At 40.0% G+C, this 22176-nt stretch overlaps 1 protein-coding gene and 1 pseudogene across 2 annotated transcripts; both read left to right on the top strand.

Annotated features, from left to right (window-relative positions):
- Positions 1–1960: 1960 nt before the first annotated feature.
- Positions 1961–21685, top strand: SHISAL2B (shisa like 2B; the record flags this gene model as incomplete). The annotated part of the gene is made up of 3 exons (XM_079798663.1): positions 1961–2151; positions 9129–9286; positions 21549–21685. 3 exons carry the CDS (start codon positions 1961–1963, stop codon positions 21683–21685), a joined length of 486 nt encoding a protein of 161 aa, XP_079654789.1.
- LOC307109921 (COMM domain-containing protein 8-like) lies at positions 3243–4188 on the top strand (annotated as a pseudogene). The gene is made up of 2 exons: positions 3243–3436; positions 3869–4188. The product of its transcript is annotated as a COMM domain-containing protein 8-like (transcript).
- Positions 21686–22176: the final 491 nt, after the last annotated feature.

Below are 22176 nucleotides of genomic sequence, written 5' to 3'. Positions count from 1 at the left end.
AAAATATAGAAGCACTGGGTTTTGAACATGGATACCAGGAGGTGCAGGACAGTGATCCTCGAAAGAGGAAACAGAGGAGGTGAGCCTTATGGTTGCCTCGACTTGCTGCCTGGAGAGTTTCCAGGCTGCAGCACAGGTGGGGGAACCCGAGAGGAGCCCCGTAGTCTCCCTGAGTTGAGAAAACAGAGCTGGGAGTCTGAGCAAGACATGGTGGCTAGAAGTAGCAGGACAGAATACCAGAGAAGAGAACTGGAAAGAAGGGGGAGGGGGGGAAGATCTCACTGAGTCTTCAGCTGAATACTGACCAGTACATCCCTGTAAAGAAACCGCTGGAAGGCAGGAAAAGGGCCACCTAAATGGAGCTGTCACAGGGCCTGACACGGTTTGTTTCCACCAGTCAGACCACGGGGTAAGTCTTGTAATTGACAAGGTATCCAGTGGAATTCTCAGATTGTCAGGAAACATTTAGTTCTCAAGCCTGCTCTGGTCCTGCCTAACAGACCTTAGAAGTAAACCTGAGAGAATCCAACTGTGTTCAAGTATCTTCACTGTGTCCCAGAACAAAGTTCAAGATTACTTATAGGAACACAAAAATACACCCCCCCCCCCCCCTCCGCCCAGGTAAAACTCAGGATGCTGGCATCCAATCAACAAAGAAGCAGAAAACGAAAGGGAAGGAACTCTGCTCAATCTGTCAGAAATGCTGTGGCTGTTATTGTTGCCTCCTCTCCCATCACAAGGCTATTAGTGTTTTCTTCTTCACAAACCAAACTATTGTTTGACTTATTACAAGAAGCCTCCATGACTGTTGTTATTTAAAAAGGCTTTGTGAACAAATTAGAAAAATGAGAATGCCAAACACAGAGGAGACACGGAAGTTTGTGCGGCGTTTTAAAACCGGCCTAGGCCTCTTCCTCGCGGTTTCCCTGGCTGCCCGCCTCTCCAGAGAGCCCTCCCTCTCTTAACCGAGTCTCTCCGCTTTCCTTGTCTTTCCAGGATGTTTAATTGAACCCAATGCATGGCTGGTTTCCGGAGAAAATTTTGTTCCTTTTCTGATTTTTACATGGGCAGATTTTATTTTATTTTTTTAATGTTTCCCCCCCTTTTTATTAAATTTATTGGGGTGACATTGGTTACTATGATCATATAGGTTTCAGGTGTGGGTTTCTATGTCACAAAATCTGTCTATTGCACCGCGTGCCCACCACCCAAAGTCAACTCTTCTCCTGTCACCTTTTATTAGGCTCCCGCTGCCCCCCACCTCCTTCCCTCGGGCAACCACCACATACTGTTTGTGTTCCTGAGTTTCAGTTTTGTATCCCACATATGAGTGAAACCATGGCCTGGGCAGATTTTAATGTTTCACATGTACTCCTCAAAGAAGGGGTACTTCTCGACACCCCCTCGCCGGCAGGTGGTTCAGTGCCTTTTGTTCGGCCCACGCCCCCACTCCTCGGGGCGATGGCCCGTGGTGGGCGAGGGCTCCCCCAGCCCTGCTCGGTTTGCCTGGAACCCACCTGCCCTGTGCTTGGGCAAACAGAACTGCAACGTGGGCGCATCTGTGTACTGGGCAAACGTGTCCTGCACCTCCACGTTTTCCTCCGGTGAAGTCTTCCTGGCATGGAGTGGGGGCAGGCTGTTGGGGAAGTGAGGGGAAGTTGGAGGGGTGTCTGGGGAGCGCGAAGAAAGCAGAGGAAGAGCGCGGGACAGGCGGCACAGGGCTGGAACCTCGCCGATGGAAGGACCGACCGCTCTGTAGCGAGAGGGAGAAGCGCGAGTCCAGCGGCCAGACACCATGTGCGCAGGGGGAGGAGAGAGAGCAGAGGAGGCGCGCGAAGGCTGAACCCCCGGCAGCCAGACTCCAGATCCGAAGAGGGGAGCCGGGCGCTGGTGGTGCGGGGCGCGTGCTGTCCGAGGGCAGATCGGGGACCTGGCGTGGCCCTGCACGCCGGCGGCGGCGATGGGGGAGGCGAGCCGGGTGTGCTCCGGCTACTACAGCCTCAACCACAGCTTCGTGGAGCCCTTCCCGTGCCCCCGGCGCGGGGAGGCGGCCGCGCTCCGCTACTGCTGCGGCTTCGCAGACCTCAAGTACTGCTGCAGCGAGCCGGGCAGCTACTTCCCCTACAAGCACAGCTACATGTGGAGCCTCAGGTGGGCAGGGCAGGCGGCTGGCGGGCCGGGGAGGCGGGGAGGCGACGGCCAAGGGCAGTGCCGCCTCGGGAGGAGGGAAGGCGCCCGCGTCCCCACGACCCGCTCAGGGCGGTCCCTCCGGCAGGACCCGGAGCCTCCTAGACCGTAAGGGCTCTGCAGAGAAACCCCCTGCCGGCTCGGAGATGCCCCGGGAGCCGGGACTCCTCGGGCGAGGGTCGGACTCCGGCCGCCAGAGGTGTGAATCCGCTCTGGGACCCCAGGCGAGGCGCGCGCGGGAGGAGCGCGGGCTCTGCGCCCGGGGCGCACCCAGCCAGCCCGGCGGGCCAGGCTCAGTTCCCCGCCAGCCTCGCGGGAGCGGATTGCTCTTCACTCTCCCCAGGGTCCAGACCCAGGCGGGCGACTCTTCTGCCTGGCAGACAAGACACGCACATAACTTAAGGAGATTTTAATTCTTTTTTATTTGGCGCATTTAAATAGAAAGGGGCTCCTATGGAGCCAATTTTAAGGCATTAACTGAGGATCAGAGTAGTTTAAGTCTCTTTGGAGGTAAGAAGGAATTGGCTGTATTCTTGAAACGATCAAAAAGGTCGGGGTGTGTATGTGCGCTCGCGAGCAAGCAACTGGGCTTTAATCTGATACACCCCGAACCGAACTGGAGACCCACAGAGGTACAGTTTGAGGTGTTATGATTTCACACTCTGTAGAACCTTTCCAGGACACCCCCTTTCTAAATGGGGTGGCCATTGCTGAAGAGGCTTTCTCGGGTGGGGTCTTTCTTGCCTCTTTTTCCGATGATGGGAATTGTACTTATTCCAACTAGTATTTACGCGGATATTTTAAATTATGAAGCGCTTTTCCCCCCCTTCCACTCCAAAGGTTGCACACTTTGCACTTGTTTCCTTCCTTTTGCCTGGAGAATGAATGGGGTGTCAGGATTATAGGAAAGAACTCAAACCCACCTTAAACTGGAGAGAGAGAGAGAGGAGAGAGAGAGAGAGAGAGAGAGAGAGAGAGAGAGAGAGAGAGAGAGAGAATGAATGAGGCGGGGGGGGGGGGGGGGAGAAGGGGGAGAAGCAGGTTTACAGCCAAGGATGGAGCTGGAAGAGGGGACACCCTTGTGGTCACTGCAGAAGCTTCTGGGCCTGCAGCTTCCTCACAAAATAATTGATGGCATTTGTGGCCCAACTGACCCTCTCTAGTAGGATTATCAGTGTTTGGGACTCCACAGCATGGATGCATGTTCTAGATTCTGGAAGATATTACCGAAGTTTTCAAAGCTGTCGTTGTATGAGAGGCCCCGGGAGACTTCAGATGACTATCTTCTATCTTTTGTATCACCTGACCAGCAGGACCGCTAAGTTTTAGGGCTAAGTGTGGGCCTGTGCATCCTTTCACAGGGATTCACTGAAATATTTTGTTTGCATTCCATGTCTGATGTGTATTGGCTACCTGGGATTCACAGTATCCAACTTTGTGTCATGTCACGGGTCACGTGTCTGAGCATTTGGAACTTGTGTAGAAAATGTGTACCATTACTGCTGCACATTTACTTACTTCTTTTACAAAACAGAAGTAGAACTGCATGTATATCTTGGTAGCAAGTTAGGCATAGTTTATGCATGTATTTCAATAGTTTTAATAGATGATCTCAGTCTAGCCAAAAAAAAAAAAAAAGAGCTGCAGTTGATAAAAGTTTATGTGATAAAAAAAATCTCAGCAATTGAATAAGTTGAATTCATTTCATCAAGAAGCGATCATGAAATGCTTGAAAACCAGGAAAGATGAAATTAAACAGGCCCCGTCAGAGGAAATAGTTGGTATTTCCTCTGCACAGCTACAGGATTTTGATTGGCAGTTAAAGCTTGTGCTTTCTATAGACAAAATTGCTACATTACAAATGCCACTTTTCAACCTTCATCTACATGTAAAAGAAAACGGTGGAGTCAAACCGTATTCTGTTGGAAGGAGTGAAGAAGAGCTGCAGAACCTGGAAATGTCTTGGCAGCAACTAATAAGGTCATCCTGCCTTTGAAATAACTGGAAATGATGACTATCACCAGCATTATCAGATTCCACTGCCATCGCTGCTATCACAGAGTGAACACTGTGTGTTCAGAAAACCTGTGACACACTGTTATGCCAAGCTGGGAAATCAGCAGTGTTGAGATTACAAAGATAAAAATTTATCAACTTCTGAAAGGACAGGAAATTACATGGTTCACAGAAAACACATACACATTAAAGATAAAAAGCTATAATAGCAGTCTATATTTTCATAATGACTGTCCTGCTTCATTTATTAAATATCTGAGAAATCTTTATAGAGAGTTTTACTGAAAATTAACAATAGGCGCTAAAGTAATGCAAACATACAAAGCACAAATAAACTGGAATCTTGCTTTAAGAAGTATGTGGCTCTGGCCAGGGGGTTCAGTTGGTTGGAGCATCATCCTGTACACCAGAAGGTCGCGGATGCGATCCCCGGCCGGGGAGTATATGGGAGGCAACCCATCGATGTTTCTCTCTTACATCTCTCTCTCTCTCCTTTTCTCTAAAATCAATGAAAACATATTCTCAGGTGAGGATTAAGAAAAAAAAAAGGATGTGAATATCAAGGATGTGTGTTATGGTTATATGTATATGACTGATTTATGATATTTTAAAATAACTTTTAAAGAATGTATAAGCTGCATATATAACTCAGGAAATTCCATTTCAAGGGAAAGATTATAAAATGTAAATTTTCTTAGAGAAAGAAGCTTTTCAGACATGAACAAGAAAAAAAACCCCTAAATCTGTGTAAATAATTTTGAATTTATGAATTCTAGAAACTAAAATCTTGTACTGGAACATAGGAAAAAATGCAATGGTTACATTTGTATTTCAAGGTCTTGGGAGAGTATGAACTGATCAAAAAATATGTGCCATTGCACAGTGTATATAGTACTATTCAAACATCAGCTAAGACCACATTTTTGTTATAAACTCTTAATATTGAATTTAACAGTTTTGAATGTTAACTTTATTGGCAAACAGATAATTTTAACTTTCAGTTAAGTTTAAAGGTAAGCATTCTGAACATAAAAGTACAATTTTATTTCAGTAAAAATATGTTGACAGTTTTGAATATTCTTGTATTATTATTTATTAATTGTTGTATTATTTTCCATACAAACAACTGTAAACCTACTTTTGCCCCACCCTGTATTATTTCTCCCAATCTCCTAGGAGGATCCAGAATTTGGCAGGCATGCCAAATCTACAGCAAATGACTTTAAATGTTATTTCCTGAAGCAGTACAATAATTTTTTAATGTATTGCAAGCCTCAAAAAATCTCCAAAGGAGTGCCCACTTACCAATGAGTTCAACTAGCAAAATTGTGATGTGTCAGAGTGGGGCAAAATCTCAAAAATATAATGACAGCTTATCCTTATTATTTGGAGAAGCATTGTATGTTGCACTGGCATATTATTTGGCCTTTTGGAAAATAATGTAATAACCCAGCTCTGAGACTTTGGAGATGTTAATAAAGGTAGCAGTGCCACCAATAGAGACGGCAAGCCATAACGCAAACTCAATTGTTTGACTTAAATCCCCAAAGTGTCTAGCTTACTGCAAAGTGACAGGCAGCAGAGGTTGAAACCTGTCCTAAGGTTTATGAGGGCACAAAGGATTGAACAGTTTGCTGGGGTCTTCGTTCAGCACTGACAAAGTGGACAGTGCACCTCAGTTCCTGGGAATTATAAACATGTTCTCAGCTGATGGCCTCAGTTGACAATGTTAAACCTGAGGAACTTGTTAGTTATTGAGCTCTGAGGACACACTGGGGAGCTCCACCCCTAATTTAAAAGAGTTCAATTGCGAAAAATATTCCAGAAGTCACTACCATTTGTTCTGAGATTCTGCAGCTGCTGGAGAAAGGCACAGGTATAGCTACTACCAGCTAAGTAAAGTTGCTGAGTAGGAGAATTGCTCATTAACATGATGACAGCTGCAGACCTTCTCTCAGGGACTGCCAGATGGTGCTGTGAGGAAGAATAATTCTTTCTTTTCTGTGTCTAGCCCACTTCCATCTTTTCTCCTCTTATAGATCCCTAACCTCTTTGGTAGTCTTCTTCAGGACCTAGGAAAATAATGCCTATTGCACAGGGCTATGCATGAATTCAATAAGTATGTGTTGAAATGAATATCTTAGGAGATTCCCAGAGCTCCATCTAGGTTCGCATGCATAGAGCAATCCTATATAATAAAAGGCTAATATGCAAATTGACCGAACAGTGGAACGACTGGTCGCTATGATGCACACTGACCACCAGGGAGCAGATGCTCAACACAGGAGCTGCCCCCTGGTGGTCAGTGTGCTCCCACAGGGGGTGCGCTGCTCAGCCAGAAGCCCTGAGCTGGGCTTACAGCTGGCAAGCGCAGTGGCGGTGGCAGGAGCCTCTCCCGCCTCCACAGCAGTGCTAAGGATATCTAACTGATGGCTCCTGGATTGTGAGAGTGCACAAGCCAGGCTGAGGGACAGCCCGTCTCACCCCATGCACGAATTTCGTGCATTGGGCCTCTAGTATTTCTAAAAAGTGGAACTGTGACATTGAAATAGTTTGTCAAGATTGGGAAGACCTCCTTTTAAAACAGAAAACAGAGCCCGTCCAGCCTGGCTCAGTAGGGCATATGCCAGGGTTGTGGGCTCGATCCCCAGTGTGGGGCATGCAGAAGGCAGCCAATCAATGATTCTCTCTCATCATTGATGCTTCTATCTCTCTCTCACTCTTCCTTCCTCTCTGAAATCAATAAAAATATATTAAAAAAAAAAAAAAAAAACAGAAAGCAGAAACAGCATGCTCTGTTTTTGTTTTTCTTTAAATCATGTGGACTGGTTTATTAAATTGTGTACATTAAAAGCCCACTATATGTATGTTGAATTCAACTAATTTGACAATTTTACTTTTAAATTGACTAAATTATGTGGGTTTGTTTTTTTTGTTTGTTTGTTTTTTAGATTTCATTTTTTTAATAACCAGGCTCTCACTTCAGGAATCTTGCCAGATGTCTGGTCTCTCAGCTGCCTTGTGCAGCAGATAATATTAATGAAATGGGTTATGTTCCCATGTATCTGTGTAGAGTCCTCACCCTCCTTGACCTGTACAATACACAAAAGTCATCTTTGGGGCAAACAAGCAGGACAGAGGAGTTGTCAAAGCCAGGAGTCTACCCCTTGGAGTGCACCAAGTATAACTATATACTCATTCTAGCCACAGAATTACCCAGTCTTCACTTGTGTACAAGGCTAGGGGAAGTGGGCTGATATTAATAAATCCAGAATAAGAATTTCCATGTCTGTGGCTCAGGAGGCAACCTCTAACTTGCAGGGATGATTTATCTCCTAAAAACAAGGTTAAATTAGATGAGCTTAGCCCCTTACTTTTAATTCTGTTATCCTTACTCCCAAGGCATCGCTACTCAAATTCTCCCTTCCCTCCCTTTTGGTAGATGTCAAACTTGTCAAGGCCCTAACTCTAGGAAATAGCAGGAGCCTACAGGCAAGCCAGGAAGATAATGAAGGAAAAGGTCATTACTTTTCAATAATGATGACTTTTTAATTACTACAAGTAGACCCATCACCAGTAAATTATCATTTACTTCCACTTATGGAACATTTATTACAAGCTACGGATTCTGTAAACACGTTTAATAATTATGCAAAACACCATAGGAAAGTCAACAGAAGTATCTGCCCTTGAGCAGCTTAAAACCTAATTACATATTTACACACCCACACATACATATGGCTCATGAAGGTACATATATTTGCATTAGTTTTTCAAAGTAATCCTTTTTTTTCAAGCTCCATCTCCCATTTAAAAGCAGTAAGTTCACAGGTTTATGTAAACTATGTTAGTTCTCATCTGATTAGTTGTATAGACAATTGTATCAGAAGGAATTATTACAAATTTAGTGCAGAGCAAATAATATCAGATATACACTTTATTTTTAGAGAAAAGTACAAGGGTTTCTTCCTTAATGCTGTAAGTCATTGATATTATGCTCTTTTAGAAAGGAAAAACTCACACTGAACAGGAACTTTATGTAAATCTCATAACTATTGCTTTCCTTTAATTAAACCTTCTCCTCTTTTGTGATAGTTGTGGTTTTGTATAATAGTAAACAATATCTCCCACACATATCTCCAAAAGAAAAAAAGTTCTGCATTTCTGATAATCATTTACTTCACTACTTTTGTGGAGGTAAATGTTTTTATAGTCATCTTTTATTGCTGAACCTGGTCTTTGCTTCTGGAGTCCTATATAATAAAGAGGTAGTATGCAAATTGACCATCACACCCTTGCACAAGATGGCCGCCCCCATGTGGTCACAAGATGGCCACCACAAGATGGCTGGCAGGGGAGGGCAGTTAGGGGCGATCAGGCCAGCAGGGGAGTGGTTAGGAGGTGATCAGGCTGGTAGGTAGAAGAGGTTAGGGGCAATCAGGCAGGCAGGCAGATGAGCTGTTGGGAGCAAGCAGTCCCAGATTGTGAGAGGGATGTTCGACTGCCCATTTAGGTAGTCAGACATCCCCCACAGTGTCCCAGATTGGAGAGGGTGCAGGCTGGATTGAGGGACACCCCCCACCCCCAGCGCATGAATTTCATGCACCGGGCCTCTAGTATATTAATAACAGAGTCGTGATTGAGATTTTTTTTTAACTATCTCTAGAGAATCATGTAACCTTTTACTATCATATGAATTCACATGATATTCTATACTAATATTAACATATAAATGTATAGAAAAAATATAGTAAGAATTTCATGGTAGAAAAAGGAGAGCTGTAGATTGCAATCATATACTATTGTCCTAAAATATAATTTGATTATGAGTAACTGAAGCAAGAACTAACAGTATTTAAACCTCCTTTAGTTCTTATGCAAACTGGTCTGTGTGACACTCACAATGTTTTCTCTGTTTTCCTCAGCATCGGTGCCCTGATTGGATTGGGAATTGCTGCCCTTGTTTTACTTGCCTTTGTCATCAGTGTCTGTGTCCTTTGCTATCTATTTCTGCATACAAAGCCTCAAAGATTAGACACTGGCCTTAAACTTCAACACCTAGAGGCTTCTTCCACTCAAGAAGGTAATCAGTGCCCATTATTTGTAGCCAATTACCTGTACTCTGTTGAAAAGAATAACCTGTACCTGGGTAACAGATGATACTGTTAATGAGTGCTTTTTAAAAATTCAATTCATTATGTTTCTTTGTAGAAATACATGCTAAATTAGGCCTTAATGATGAAATACCTTAGAGAAATTGTGCCCGGGGAAAAATAGCAGCAGGATGTAGATGTCCTTGTGAAAAATAATACATAGATCCAATAAATCCACTTTAAGATATGTATGACTCAGTTACAAAGGTTTTATCTTTTTGGAATTTTTACATTTTGTGGGGTTTTTTTTATTGTCTAAAGTTTACATATGTCTTCTTTTTCCCCAATTGACCTCCTCCCCCACCCCCAGCCTAAATTTTGTTTTTGATGTAGCCACAGAAGTCACATAAAGAAACGACATACCTGATAATGAATTCTCAGTGTTGCGTTACTCTAGATTGGTTAGTCCAGTGGTCGGCAAACCACAGCTCACGAGCCACATGTGGCTCTTTGGCCCCTTGAGTGTGGCTCTTCCACAAAATACCACATGTGGGCGCGCACGTACAGTGCAATTGAAACTTCGTGGCCCATGCGCAGAAGTCGGTTTTCGGCCTGGACGAGTCTATTTTGAAGAAGTGGTTCTAATGCCGAGCCACGTTTTGCCGACTACTGGGTTAGTCAATGGCCAATTAAGCATTCACCTTTTGCACCTATGGTGAATTCGGAGGAGGTGTGTAAAATAATTCAGAAGCATGTAAAAGAAACAGAAAAATAGAAGATAGTCCTGTTCTTTTTTTTTTTTATTGAGGTATTATATGTGTACATATCTTACCATTGCCCCCCCCACCCCACACCCATACATGCCCTCACCCCCCAGAGTTTTGCGTCCATTGTTTATGCTTATATGCATGCATACAAGTCCTTCGTTTGATTTCTTATCTCCCCCACCTCTCCCTAACTTTCCCCCTGTAATTTGAAAGTCTGTTTGTTGCTTTACTGTCTCTGTCTGTTCTTGAATAGATTATGAACTAGTTAACACATAGTGATGTGTTTAGTGTGACTATAAAGTAGGAAGACATTTTTATGTGTGGTTCATGGAACTGAGTTTCACTGTTACCTCAGTTAAGACGTGCTACACAAATGCTAATTGTTATTATTAAGAAACTCAGAAAGAATTGTTAATATTTTGTGAATATAAATTTCTATAAGTGTATTTAAAAAGTAGTAATTATGGTCCTAGCCAGAGTTGCTTAGTAGGTTAGAGCATTGTCCTGTGCACCAAAGGATCACAGGCTCAATTCCCGGTCAGGGCATATACCCAGGATGCGGGTTCGGTCCTGTTTGGGGTGCATACAGGAGGCAACCAATTGATGTTTCTCTCTCATATCGATGTTTCTCCTTTTCCCTCTCCCTTCCTCTCTAAATCAATAAAAACATATCCTTGGGTAAGAATTTTTAAAAAAGTAGTAATCATAAATTGTATTTTGATATATATATATATATATATATATATATATATATATATAATTTTAATAAAAATTTAGAATATACGTATATATATTTAAAACATGACACACATGCTGACTACCATTTAAAAAGAAAATTTTAAGAGTTATTTTTTAAAAATTAGAAAATTCTCTGCTCTATTTTAGCTGAATCCTGAGGCTTATATGTATGGAGCACATGCTCTGTGACCTTTCAATCCACTGCGGCTACGTGATTGCATTAGCTCTCCTTGCCTTCTCTGTGGGGAGCTCTCTCAGGGGTATCTCGTTACAGTCCTCTTCTAAAGCAATTTCTGAAGTTTGGAGATTGTATGGAAGACTTGACAGGTTTTTATGGGTTAAACCCTTGTTTTTTCCACACGCAAAATGAAGCAGTGGATTAGTGATTATGAAATAACCGGATCAAATAATCAATTTTTGTCTCAACTGCTTAGATAATGTAAGGTACCAGTTCTTAAGTTTTACGATGCATGAGAATCACATAGGGAGCTTGTAAAAACTACAAACTTTAAAACAAGTAGCCCCTTTTCTTATCCTTGCTCCCATGCTGTCTACTGCCCACGCTGGCCAGGCAGGACTGGTCCTTTCTAATGCTGTTGAGAAAGGTGGCTTCTGCAGTATAGGGGAATGACTCAGCACAGGGATACTGGTGGCTGACCTCTCAGCTCTCTCCCCAGAGCCACCAACCCCAGACACTCCTCATGTAGCTCTAGTCCTGAAGCCCAGGGTGAATGGCTGCAAACAAAATTTTGTGTGTTGGCCCTTTAAGAGGCAGACAGAAACCCCAATGCTTTTCACAGTCAGATATTATGTAGGCACCTTTCCCAGTTCTGGTGCTTTGGGCTGGGGAACCTGCGTTGGGGTTTAGACCCCAGGCTTCTCAGGGGGAATCCCCCACAGCTGAGCTATTCCTCCAGAACTTCAGTTGCCATCCCTGGGAGTCTGGCCAGCCCTCTTGTCCTCCACACTTCCTACTAGCCTTGATGTGGCCTCCTCTGCAAGTCCTTGGTTATAGGTTTCTCTCCAGCTAGCCTTCAGTTGGTTATTCAGGATGATCTTTCTATACTTTAGTTGTAATTCCAGTTTGGTCCTGGGAGGTGAGTGTAGCATCCTCCTAATTCATCACCATCTTGGATCTCCAACCTCCCTTTATTTATTTATTTATTTATTTACTTATTTATTTATTTATTTATTTAATTGTTGAAAGTATTACAGATGTCCCCCATTCCCATCCTTTTAGCCCCCCACTATCCAGCCCTCACCGCACCCCAGGCCTTCCTTACATTGTTGTCTGTGTCCATAGGTTATGTATATATTCATATATGTTCTTTGGTTAATCTCTCCCATTATTTTTAATTAATTTTTATAATTGAGACTGTTTTCATTACAAGCAATTTGCATGGCCTTAAGGGAAATGTATTTTTTGTGTACACACTAAAACTGACTTAGGGCACTGGATTTTTATTTATTTTTTATTTTGTCTCTATAAATGACAGTAAGTTTAAAATAGTCAAATCTTAAATAATTTTGCCAAGACTTTTTCTTTCTATATCTTTATTCTATTGGGTTTCATTTTTTTTCAATGTGTATAGTTTAAGGCTTTATACATTTTGAATTGATCCTGAAAGAAGCTGGTCTCTGGCAGTGACTGTAGCGTTTAATTGGGCTACCTCCAGGGCTCACTCTGTGTAGAGATCCTATTTCTAAGCAATTGATTGGCCTTTAATTGTGTGCCATAACCATTTCTTCCTTTTTAACTTTTGTATTTTGAGTTACACACGTTTCAAATGCCAACTTTTGAAAGAACAGCACAGCTTGTAAATCATACTGTAAAGATGTACAGTTCTGAGCAGAAGATGGCTGTGTGACGGGCATCTTTCTGAGTAGACACTCCTGAGGGTGAAGGCTCATTTGAAAACATGAAAAAGAAGGAATTCTTACCATTTGCAACAGCATGGATGGATCTAGAGAGCATTATGCAAAGTGAAAGAAGCCAGTCAGTGAAAGATAAATACCACATGATCTCACTCATTTATGGATAATAAAGAACATTACAAACGGTTGAACAAAAATAGACAGAGGCAAAAGAAGCATCGAACAGACTGTCAAACTACTGCGGGAAGGTAGGGGAGGGTTGGTGGGGGAGGTAAGAGATCAACGGAAGGACTAGTATGCATGCATATAAGCACAACCAACAGATGCAAGACACTGGGGGTGGGGGGAGGGGGGATGAGGGCAAGTGCGGGGGTGGGTGGGTCGGGGAGGCGGGGCGGGGGGAGGGGGAGGTCAGTGGGGGGAGGGAAGAGACATATGTACTACTATTTGTAAAACCTTAAACAATAAAACTTTTTTAAAAAATAAAGAAAATGCTCCAAAAAGAAAAGAAAACATATGGAAGAATTAATAGCTAGTAGAGGAGCAACGAGTCTTAGATCCCTGCTTCTCAAGCTTTTCCATTGGTGAATCCTTGAAGGTCAATAAGAGAGGCACTTATGCCTCCAGAATCACAAGGGCTAGAGTGGAAAGGCCTGCTTAAGCCTTATGAGCTTTCAATTGTTTGAAGTTACCCACTTTCTTTTTTAATTTATGGGAATGTTCTATTTGACTGCATAATGTAATGGCTGGCTTTACTCCAATAACACCTTATTTTCAGATATGAGTAAAACTGATGCTCCAGGACTGACAGCATATTCACCCTGTGATTTTGAGTGCCCATTGACACCCTGCAGCTGTGGAAAGGGGTGGAGGATAGAGGAGAGGCATTCTTAGGAGCAGAATTTTTTATGAAAATTAGAAGGCAGATATTAGCAGGGTTGCCTGGTACACATAAATAATACAATTGTATGGGAATAATAGACAACTCCAGGCCTGTATTTGGTGATTTCTTTTGTAAAGGCAGGTGATGCAAATGAAAAAGGATAAACAAATCAGCAGTAAGACACAGTTGTCTAGGAGAAAAACATAAATTACATCTGGAGTACCGAGAAAGAAAGCAAATTGAAGATCATATAATCATTTATTCTGTCTGTGAGCAAAATAGGACTTAGACTGGCTCAGAATGATCTCTTTTTTCTTTTTAGAAGACACCCTTACTCCTGAGTTAAAAACAAAAACGAAAGCAACAACTCACTTCACTTTAATTGTAGGAAAATTAGAAAATATAGAGAAACAAACAAATAAATGTCATCCATGATCCCACCATACAAAGATAATAGATATTAAACCATGGTGAATATCCATGGATTTTTTTCTTTGCATCTACAGACATATATAACAAAATGGGGAGAGGGTGAGTCTTATAATAACATGCTTTTTTTTTTCACTGAATAATACCGATATCTTTGTTTACCAATAAATAAATACCTTTGCTATAATTTTTAATGGTTACATTGTATTACCATGATGGAGTGCTATGAGTATTTATTTTTTCTATTGATTTCAGAGAGGAAGGGAAAGAGAGAGAGATAAAAAACATCAATGGTGAAAGAGAATCATTGATTGGATGCCTCCTGCACGCTCCCTACTGGGGATCAAGCCCACAACCCAGGCATGTGCCCTGACCAGGAATTGAACCAGTGAACTCTTGGTTTTTGGGTCGATGCACAACCATTGAGCCACACCGGCCAGGATATTCTTTTATTTTGATATAATTTCACATTCCAGAAAAGTTACCAAAAAATTATAGAGAAAGTTGTATACCTTTTCTTAGATTTACTAACTTAATATTTTGCCTCATTGTTTTCATTTTTGACTTTCTCTTGATATATATTTTCTGAACAATTTGAAAATAATTTTCAGATATCCTGTCTTTTAACCATAAATATTTCAGTGTGAACTTCCTAAGAACAAACTGTATTTTTACATAATTACAGTAAATTTATCAAAGCCAGGGAATGTAACATTGATACAGGAATATTATCAAATCCGTAGTTCATATTCAAAATTTGCCAATATACTTAATAGCTATTTTTTTCTTGTCTCAGAATTACACCTTGTAATTAGATGTCATATTTCTTTAGTTTCCTTCAATCTTCAGTCTTTCTTCGTCTTTCATGGCCTTGACATTTTTGAAAAGAAAAAGCCAGTTATTTTGTACAGTGTCCCTCAATTTAAATTTGTCTGATGTTTTCTCATGATTGGAGAGAGATTATACATTTTGACAAGAATACCATAGATGTTAATATGCTCAGGGCACCATAACAGGAAGCACATACTAGGTTGGTTTGTTCCATTACTGGTGATGTTAACTTGGATTCTTTGGTTAAGGCTGGATTTGCTAGATTAATCCATTGTAAGGTCACTATTTTTGCCTTTGTCATTACTAAGTAGTTCGTTGGCAGGTACTTTGAAATTATGAAAATGTCCTGTTCCTCCTCAAACTGACAACCCACCCATTAATTGTTGTTAGTTGTAATTTTTTCATTCAGAATAATTTCAGGATTATTATTATGATCGGTGTAAAATGGTGATTTTCTAACTTCATCATTCCTTCTACAATACATCTATTAGCTGTTATTTAATTACAGGAATTCTACTTTCCATTCTCCCCTATTTATTTACCTATTCATTTATTAAGATCAGTATGAACTCAGATTCCTTATCCTAATATATTCTACTACTACCGTTATTTATTTTGATCCTTGAATTGTTTCAGATTTGACCCAGGGGAGTCACTTTATACAAGGTCCGGTGTCCTCTTGAAAATGTTTATTCTTTTTAAAGCCTTTTTTGCCTCCTGTCACAAGATGTTCCAAGGTGTCCTGTACTTTCCCTGTTCCATCCCATGAACTTGACATTTCTCCAAGAAACCTGGTGCATTTTAGTTGCGAATGGTGTTTAGAAACCAAAGTCTGGGTATAGAATATTTTATTAAATTATTTATTTTGAACTAGCTTCCATCCCCCCCCCCCTATTACATACTAGTACATACAATGAACATTTAAGCGTTTTCTTAGCACAGATCCCTGGGAGTGAAGTTGCTGACCAAAAGGAGGGGCACATATTAAAGGCTTTGGATACAAGCTGCTAATGGCCCACCAGAAAATTACTATTTCATGGGTATTATTTCAAAAGACATACGTTCTACTAATTTCATTGAGAGAAATAATGTAGTGTTTTGATTTTATCTAATTAGGAGAGTGTATACTCTAATGTTTATTTGTCATTATTTTTTTGTGGCATGTTGTTGCTAATACACATTTTTCCATGGCAGTATTCTTTTTTCATTATTTTATAAGAACTTCCCTTACAACAAATAAAGTCTTTTTCATATATATTGCAAATATTTTTATAGTTATTTCCTTTTTAATTTTGTAAGTGACAATTTTTTAATTTGTTTCACCTTTTGTGATTTCTCCCTTTAGTTTCATATAATACATTTATTCATTTCTTTTTAACATTTAAATCTTCAATAAGCCAGGAATTTTTAACTTTGGTGTAAAGTGTGAGGTAGGGATCTGCCTTCATTTTTATTTTGCAAATAATGAGCCAATGTTTAAAAAAGCCATATTTCTTTTGCCAATTTAATATATCATCTTTGTCATAAACTAAATTTTTATATACACAGGGATTTGTTTTCAGATTTTCTGTTGCATCAAATTTATCAGTCTGTTTATTCTTAAGCCAGTAATATACTTTTAAAATTATTATAGCTCTATAGTTTAATATCTGATTAGGCAAGACTTTCTCTTCTCTCCATTATGCTTCTTTTTCAAAATTTCCTGGCTACTCTTGTAAGGGTCAGATTTCCAAATAAATTTAGGAATCACACAGTGAAGATTTTAAAAATCAAGTGGTATTTTGATGTTTTTTTCTCTCAATGTATAGATAATTTGGGGAGCTATTTTTCTTAGTAGGTTTAACACCACTCCAACAAAACACTGCTTAGAACTCGTTAATTAGGCTGCTAGATTATTTAATAATACTATTCTATTTAGAAGGGCTTTAAGAATTCACAGAGATCTTAGTAGAGGATGGACTAATTTGAATGCAATGACAGAAGAGGCCACTTGTGTCTCCTAAAGAGAATTTTCTACTTAAAATAATGAGCCTGGAATTTCCTATGGCTGTTTTTGTTCCTCAAATGTAGAAAACCAAATTGCTCAGCAGTCTATGGTTACATTTAGCATCTCTGAGTCCTCCTCGGGGCACAGTGTTAGGCAATCCTGGTTGATGTTGGAAACAATAAGCAAAATAGAAGCCAGTCTCTCAGTGTGAAAATTCATTGAAAGGACTTAAAGTATCAGTTAAATTCCTTTGTTAGTTACGTTAGTCATCAATGGATGCAAAAAATTAACAATGCACAAAATGTAAAGAAAAACGAAGACCAACTGTGGAAAAAAATAGGGTAGGAAAACATTTCTGGATAGAATTGTCTTTACTCATTGACAAATAGACAAAGCAAAAAGGCAAGACTAGGATTTAAACTTTCACAATGAATTTTGAAGTATACTTCATATGAGATAACCTACATATCCTTAAGGGAAGGCAGGGGAGCAAGAGGGGAGAGGTCTATAATTTTGCTCTTCACCATTTACTTCAGATCCAGCCCTGTGCATCATGTTAAACTTGAGAGGAAAATGTCTTCTTGCAAATAAAAAAACCCTCTTAGGTGAAAATCTAAGATTGCTTATTTCCACTAGAAGGTACTGTGGTATGAGTGGGATATGTAGATTTTCTATTAAATAATACTAGTAAATTGAGCCAGCTGACTAGTAGTTAGAAGCTGTTGTGAGCCTGTAGAATGGTACACAGAAGCTAAGAGCTAGGCAGACAATGGCAGAAAAGTTTAATTAAAATTCTGCTAGAGAGCCAGGAGATGAAGACTGGCAGAGGTCCCAGCATTGTTTTATTTTTATTTTGAAATGGCAGGCAAGAGAATTGTTCATAAATAATAAAATACATAGAGGAGTCCTGGCCATGTTCTCAGTGGTTAGAGCATCAGCATGCAAACTGAAGGGTCATGGTATGATTCCCCATCAAGGGCACATACCTGGGTTGCAGGTTTGATCCCCAGCCCTGGTTGTGGTGCGTACAGGAGGCAACCAATTGATGTGCCTCTTTCACATCAATATTTCTCTTTCTCTCTCTCTTCCCCTCTCTCAGTCACTCCCTCCCACTCTCTCTAAAAACCAAAGGAAAAAATATTCTTGTGTGAGGGTTAATAGAAAAAGGAAAAAATACATACAGGAGAACATAGGTACTAAACTTATGGACCTTGGTCTCAGAGAGGTTTATGTGAACTTGCTGCTAAAGGCAAGGAAAGTAAAAGCAAAAATAAATGAATGAGACTACACCAAACTAAAGAGCTTCCGCGCAGCAAAAGAAATCATCAACGAAACATAAAGGCAACCAACTGAGTGGGAGAAGATATTTGCAAGTGATACCTCCAATAAAGGTCTAATATCCAAAATATATAAAGAACTCATACAACTCAGCAACAATAAAACAAACCAATTAAAAAATGGGCCGAGAACCAGAAAGACACTTTTCCCATGAAGACATACAGATGACCAACAGATATATTTTAAAATGCTCAACTTCACTACCTATAAGGGAAACACAAGTCAAAACCATGAGATATTAACTCACACTTATTAGAATGGCTATTATCAATAAGATATGTTGGGGAGGCTGTAGAGAAAAAGGAACCTTATACACTGCTGGTGGCAATGTAAATTGGTACAGCCATTATGGAAAACAGTATGGAGGTTCCTCAAAAAAAAAAAATTAAGAATAAAGTTACCATATGACTTAGCAACCCCTCTTCTGAATATCTACCCCCAAAATTTGAAAATATTTATTTGTGAAGATATAGGATATGTACCCCTATGTTCACTGCAGCATTATTCATGGTAGGCAAGACATGGAAACAACCTAAGTGCCCTTCGATGGATGATTGATATGAAGATGTGGTACATATACTAGTATAAAATGGAATACTACTCAGCCATAAGAAAGGATGAAGCACTGTCACATGGGACAACATAGATGGATCCTGAACTCTCAAGTATCATGCTAAGTTAAATAAGTCACATTGAAAAGGATAAGAACAATATGGTTTCACTCATATGTGGGATATAAAACAGAAAGCAATAAACTCATAGACACAGACAACAGTATGGTGTTACCAGAGGGGAAGGTGGGCGGGGTAAAGATGGTCAAATATAAGGTGACAGAAAGGGCTAGACTTTGGGTGGTGAGAACACAATGCAATGTATAGAAGGTGTATTATAGAATTGTATACCTGAAAATTTATATAATGTTATTGACCAATGGTTACCCCAATATATTTAAGTTTAGTAAGCAGCGTTCATAGAAGAGTTTATAGGATAAGTGGATCCCTGAGGAATGGTTCTGAAAATGAATACAAAATTTAAATCTTATCAGAAAAATATATTGGCCTGTAGATATATAGGCCCTAGACTGTGATGAGGGTAAGTAGATTGATGAATTTAAGTGAATTCTATTAGTTTGATTAAATTAATTTAAATGTTGGTAAAGATTAAATTTTTAATTTAAACGCCAGTCTCAGAAGTATAGGATTAAAGGAAGATTGAGATTTACATATGATGACCAGATTTTATTTTAAAAAGAAAAAAAAGGGGTGGGGGGGGGGGATGCCAGCAGCAGAAAGCAACTAATGTCAACCCAGGAAAGAACATGATTTTTTTTTTTTTTTGCAATCTGTACTCAGGTTAAAAAAAAGAGGCATTAGATAAGAAAAAATGCTTTATGTGTAACAAATCCCTTGGAAGCTCAATGGAATTACAGATTTCTTACTTTAAATCAAATTCATATTGTAATTTTTTGACCCAAAAGAGGCAGCTGGTTTTACCCCTATTTTGTTGGTTAAAAATTAGCTTCTGTTTCTTAAAGCAAAACTAGGAAAAGGTGAGGTGGTTGAGACAGTTCCTTCTTTCTTTTTTAAAATTCTCCTAAAGGGGCCTGGCCAGAATGGCTCAGTGGTTGAACTTCAACATATGAACCAGGAGGTCACAGTTCGATTCCTGGTCAGGGCATATCCCTGGGTTGGGGGCTCGATCCCCAGTGTGGGGAGTGCAGAAGGCAGCCAATCAATGATCCTCTCTCATCATTGATGTTTCTGTCTCTCTCTCCCTCTCCCTTCCTCTCTGAAATCAATAAAAATATATGAAAAACAAAATTCTTCCAAAAGGATGAAATCAGCTGCAGGAAGAGAACATTGGGGATGGTAACATGTTCATCAAAGCTCCTTGGTCAGTATGATGTTTATAACAAATATTTTCTTGTTTGTGGAGCAAATTGGTTGTTAGGGGAACTACCTTACCTTAAGAGGCCAATCTAAGAAAAGATCTCTGTACGTACACTGGTTAGAGGAATCCAGTCAGTAGCCAAGGAAACAGGGAGTCAGGGCTGGAGGAAGGGGACTTCACAAGTCCTTGCTGAAAAAAATCTATAGTAACTGAAAGGCACTTTGTGAACCTCTAGGTCTCAGAGGGCAGTAGACAGGTTAGATAAAGTCCTTGAGTTGTTGCCAGAAAAAAACACAATGGAAACTAGAGATGTCAGAATGTTGATGACTTAGAGAGAACCTCAAACTAAGCTGGGAAATAACTTCCTGAATGTATTCATCTTAAAAAGAGAAAAAAAACACAAAACGGTATGTGATAAGGTAAACAAAAACCTTGCAACCCTGATTAAAATATTATGAATTTAATTAAGTGAAAAGCTTCGGAAATATGAAGGACTTGAATTCACATTAGTTTTCAGATTTCCTGGAATTCCAATAAAATATTCAAATTTTAGATGTCTAAAGACATGCTTACATAAGTACAAATGCTATGCAGATAATATGAAACTTTGATCTTTTACCTTTACCTGCTATGATACAGAAGAGTAAAAATAGTACTAGACAATTGAAAAGTAAACCACAAACATTGTTTTTCATATGTTATATGAGGAAAATAATTTCAAGGGCCCTCGTGTAGAATATATTCTATTACTTAAGTATTTTAATAGTATTTAAATTTGAAGCAAATATATTTTTAAAGTCTACTTTGCAAATAACCATCAAGAACTTATCATTTCACCCAATTTTCATGCCAGCTTTCCCTCCTATGTTTACTTTAAACAGCTTTACTTGCTTGTTAGGGCAGAGGGCTACTTGCCAAGTCAGAAAATGTGCCTTCAACAAATTAGCTTTTACAAATCAAACGGTTGAAACACTCTGCCTGGATGTTTAGAAGTAGAACATTGTTTTGCCACCAAAAAGTTCTCTATTCTTGTACACTCTGGACTCATACTTACATGAGTGAATGAGACTGTGGCACAAATGTGTTCTTTTTTAAAATTACATCTAAATCGACTATGATGGCAAAGCCTTAAAGTGCTGCAAATTATGATGATTGGCTTCCGTACAGTTTTGTTCACTTCATGAACAGGGATAGTCACACTTTTGTTCGACAACTCAGAAATCGTTACCTTCTCTTCAAGTGTGTAGTTATCTCCAAGGAAGCGTGGAGAAAGGTAAGCATGGAAATAAAACCTGACTTCCGCTACTGAACATTTCCCTTATTTGACTTTCAGGAGAAAACGCTCAAAAACAACTTTGAAGGGATTCAATTCTCACTTATCCACATGGTGTTTTCAGGACATCGTATTTTCCATATTGCTACACAATGTATGTTGTTAAGCAAAAATGTTGCAAAGTCAAGTTTCATGACATAATTTCACATTAATTATTTCATTTTGTTTTGTGTATTTGCAGGCAACTCAAATAGGAAAATCAAAACCCCTAATTCAAACGCAGCATCAAATTCAACGAACGAAACAATCTATGAAGCTGATGATATAATTGAGGGAAAAACAATGGATACAACACAAATCAACATCGTGTATTATTAAAAATCCTGTGTTATAAAAGCTCACAGGAGAGATGGAACAGTAAAAATAAAGTGCATTTTAAATACTTCATAATAGTACTTTTCAAGAATTCGCCACTCACAAAGCAAAACATAGCTGCATTTGTTATCAATCTTTTTATTAAACACCCACTAAGGTTTTGATAGATTTTCATGTATATAAGTTTACTTTTATTTGCTAACTAAAGTGTACATTATACAAAACTAGAGGCCCGGTGCATGAAAATTCATGCACTGTGGGGGTGAAGGGGTCCTCAGCCCGGCCTGCCACCTCTCAAAGTCTGGGAGCTCTCAGGGGATGTCCTACCGACGGCTTAGGCCTGCTCCCCTGCTCCCCACAGCGCTGTCCCTCCCACGCTGCTGGCCCTTGGCCCTTGCCACTGCTGTGGCTTTGTCTGGAAGGACCTCCAGAAGACATCCAGTCTATCTGGTCTAATTAGCATATTACCCTTTTATTAGTATAGATTATGCTAA

Source organism: Cnephaeus nilssonii, assembly GCF_951640355.1.
Source record: "Cnephaeus nilssonii genome assembly, chromosome: 2".
NCBI classification, from domain to species: domain Eukaryota; kingdom Metazoa; phylum Chordata; class Mammalia; order Chiroptera; family Vespertilionidae; genus Cnephaeus; species Cnephaeus nilssonii.
Note: the sequence above shows the minus strand (reverse complement) of the source record. Positions and strands in the feature narration are given on the sequence as shown.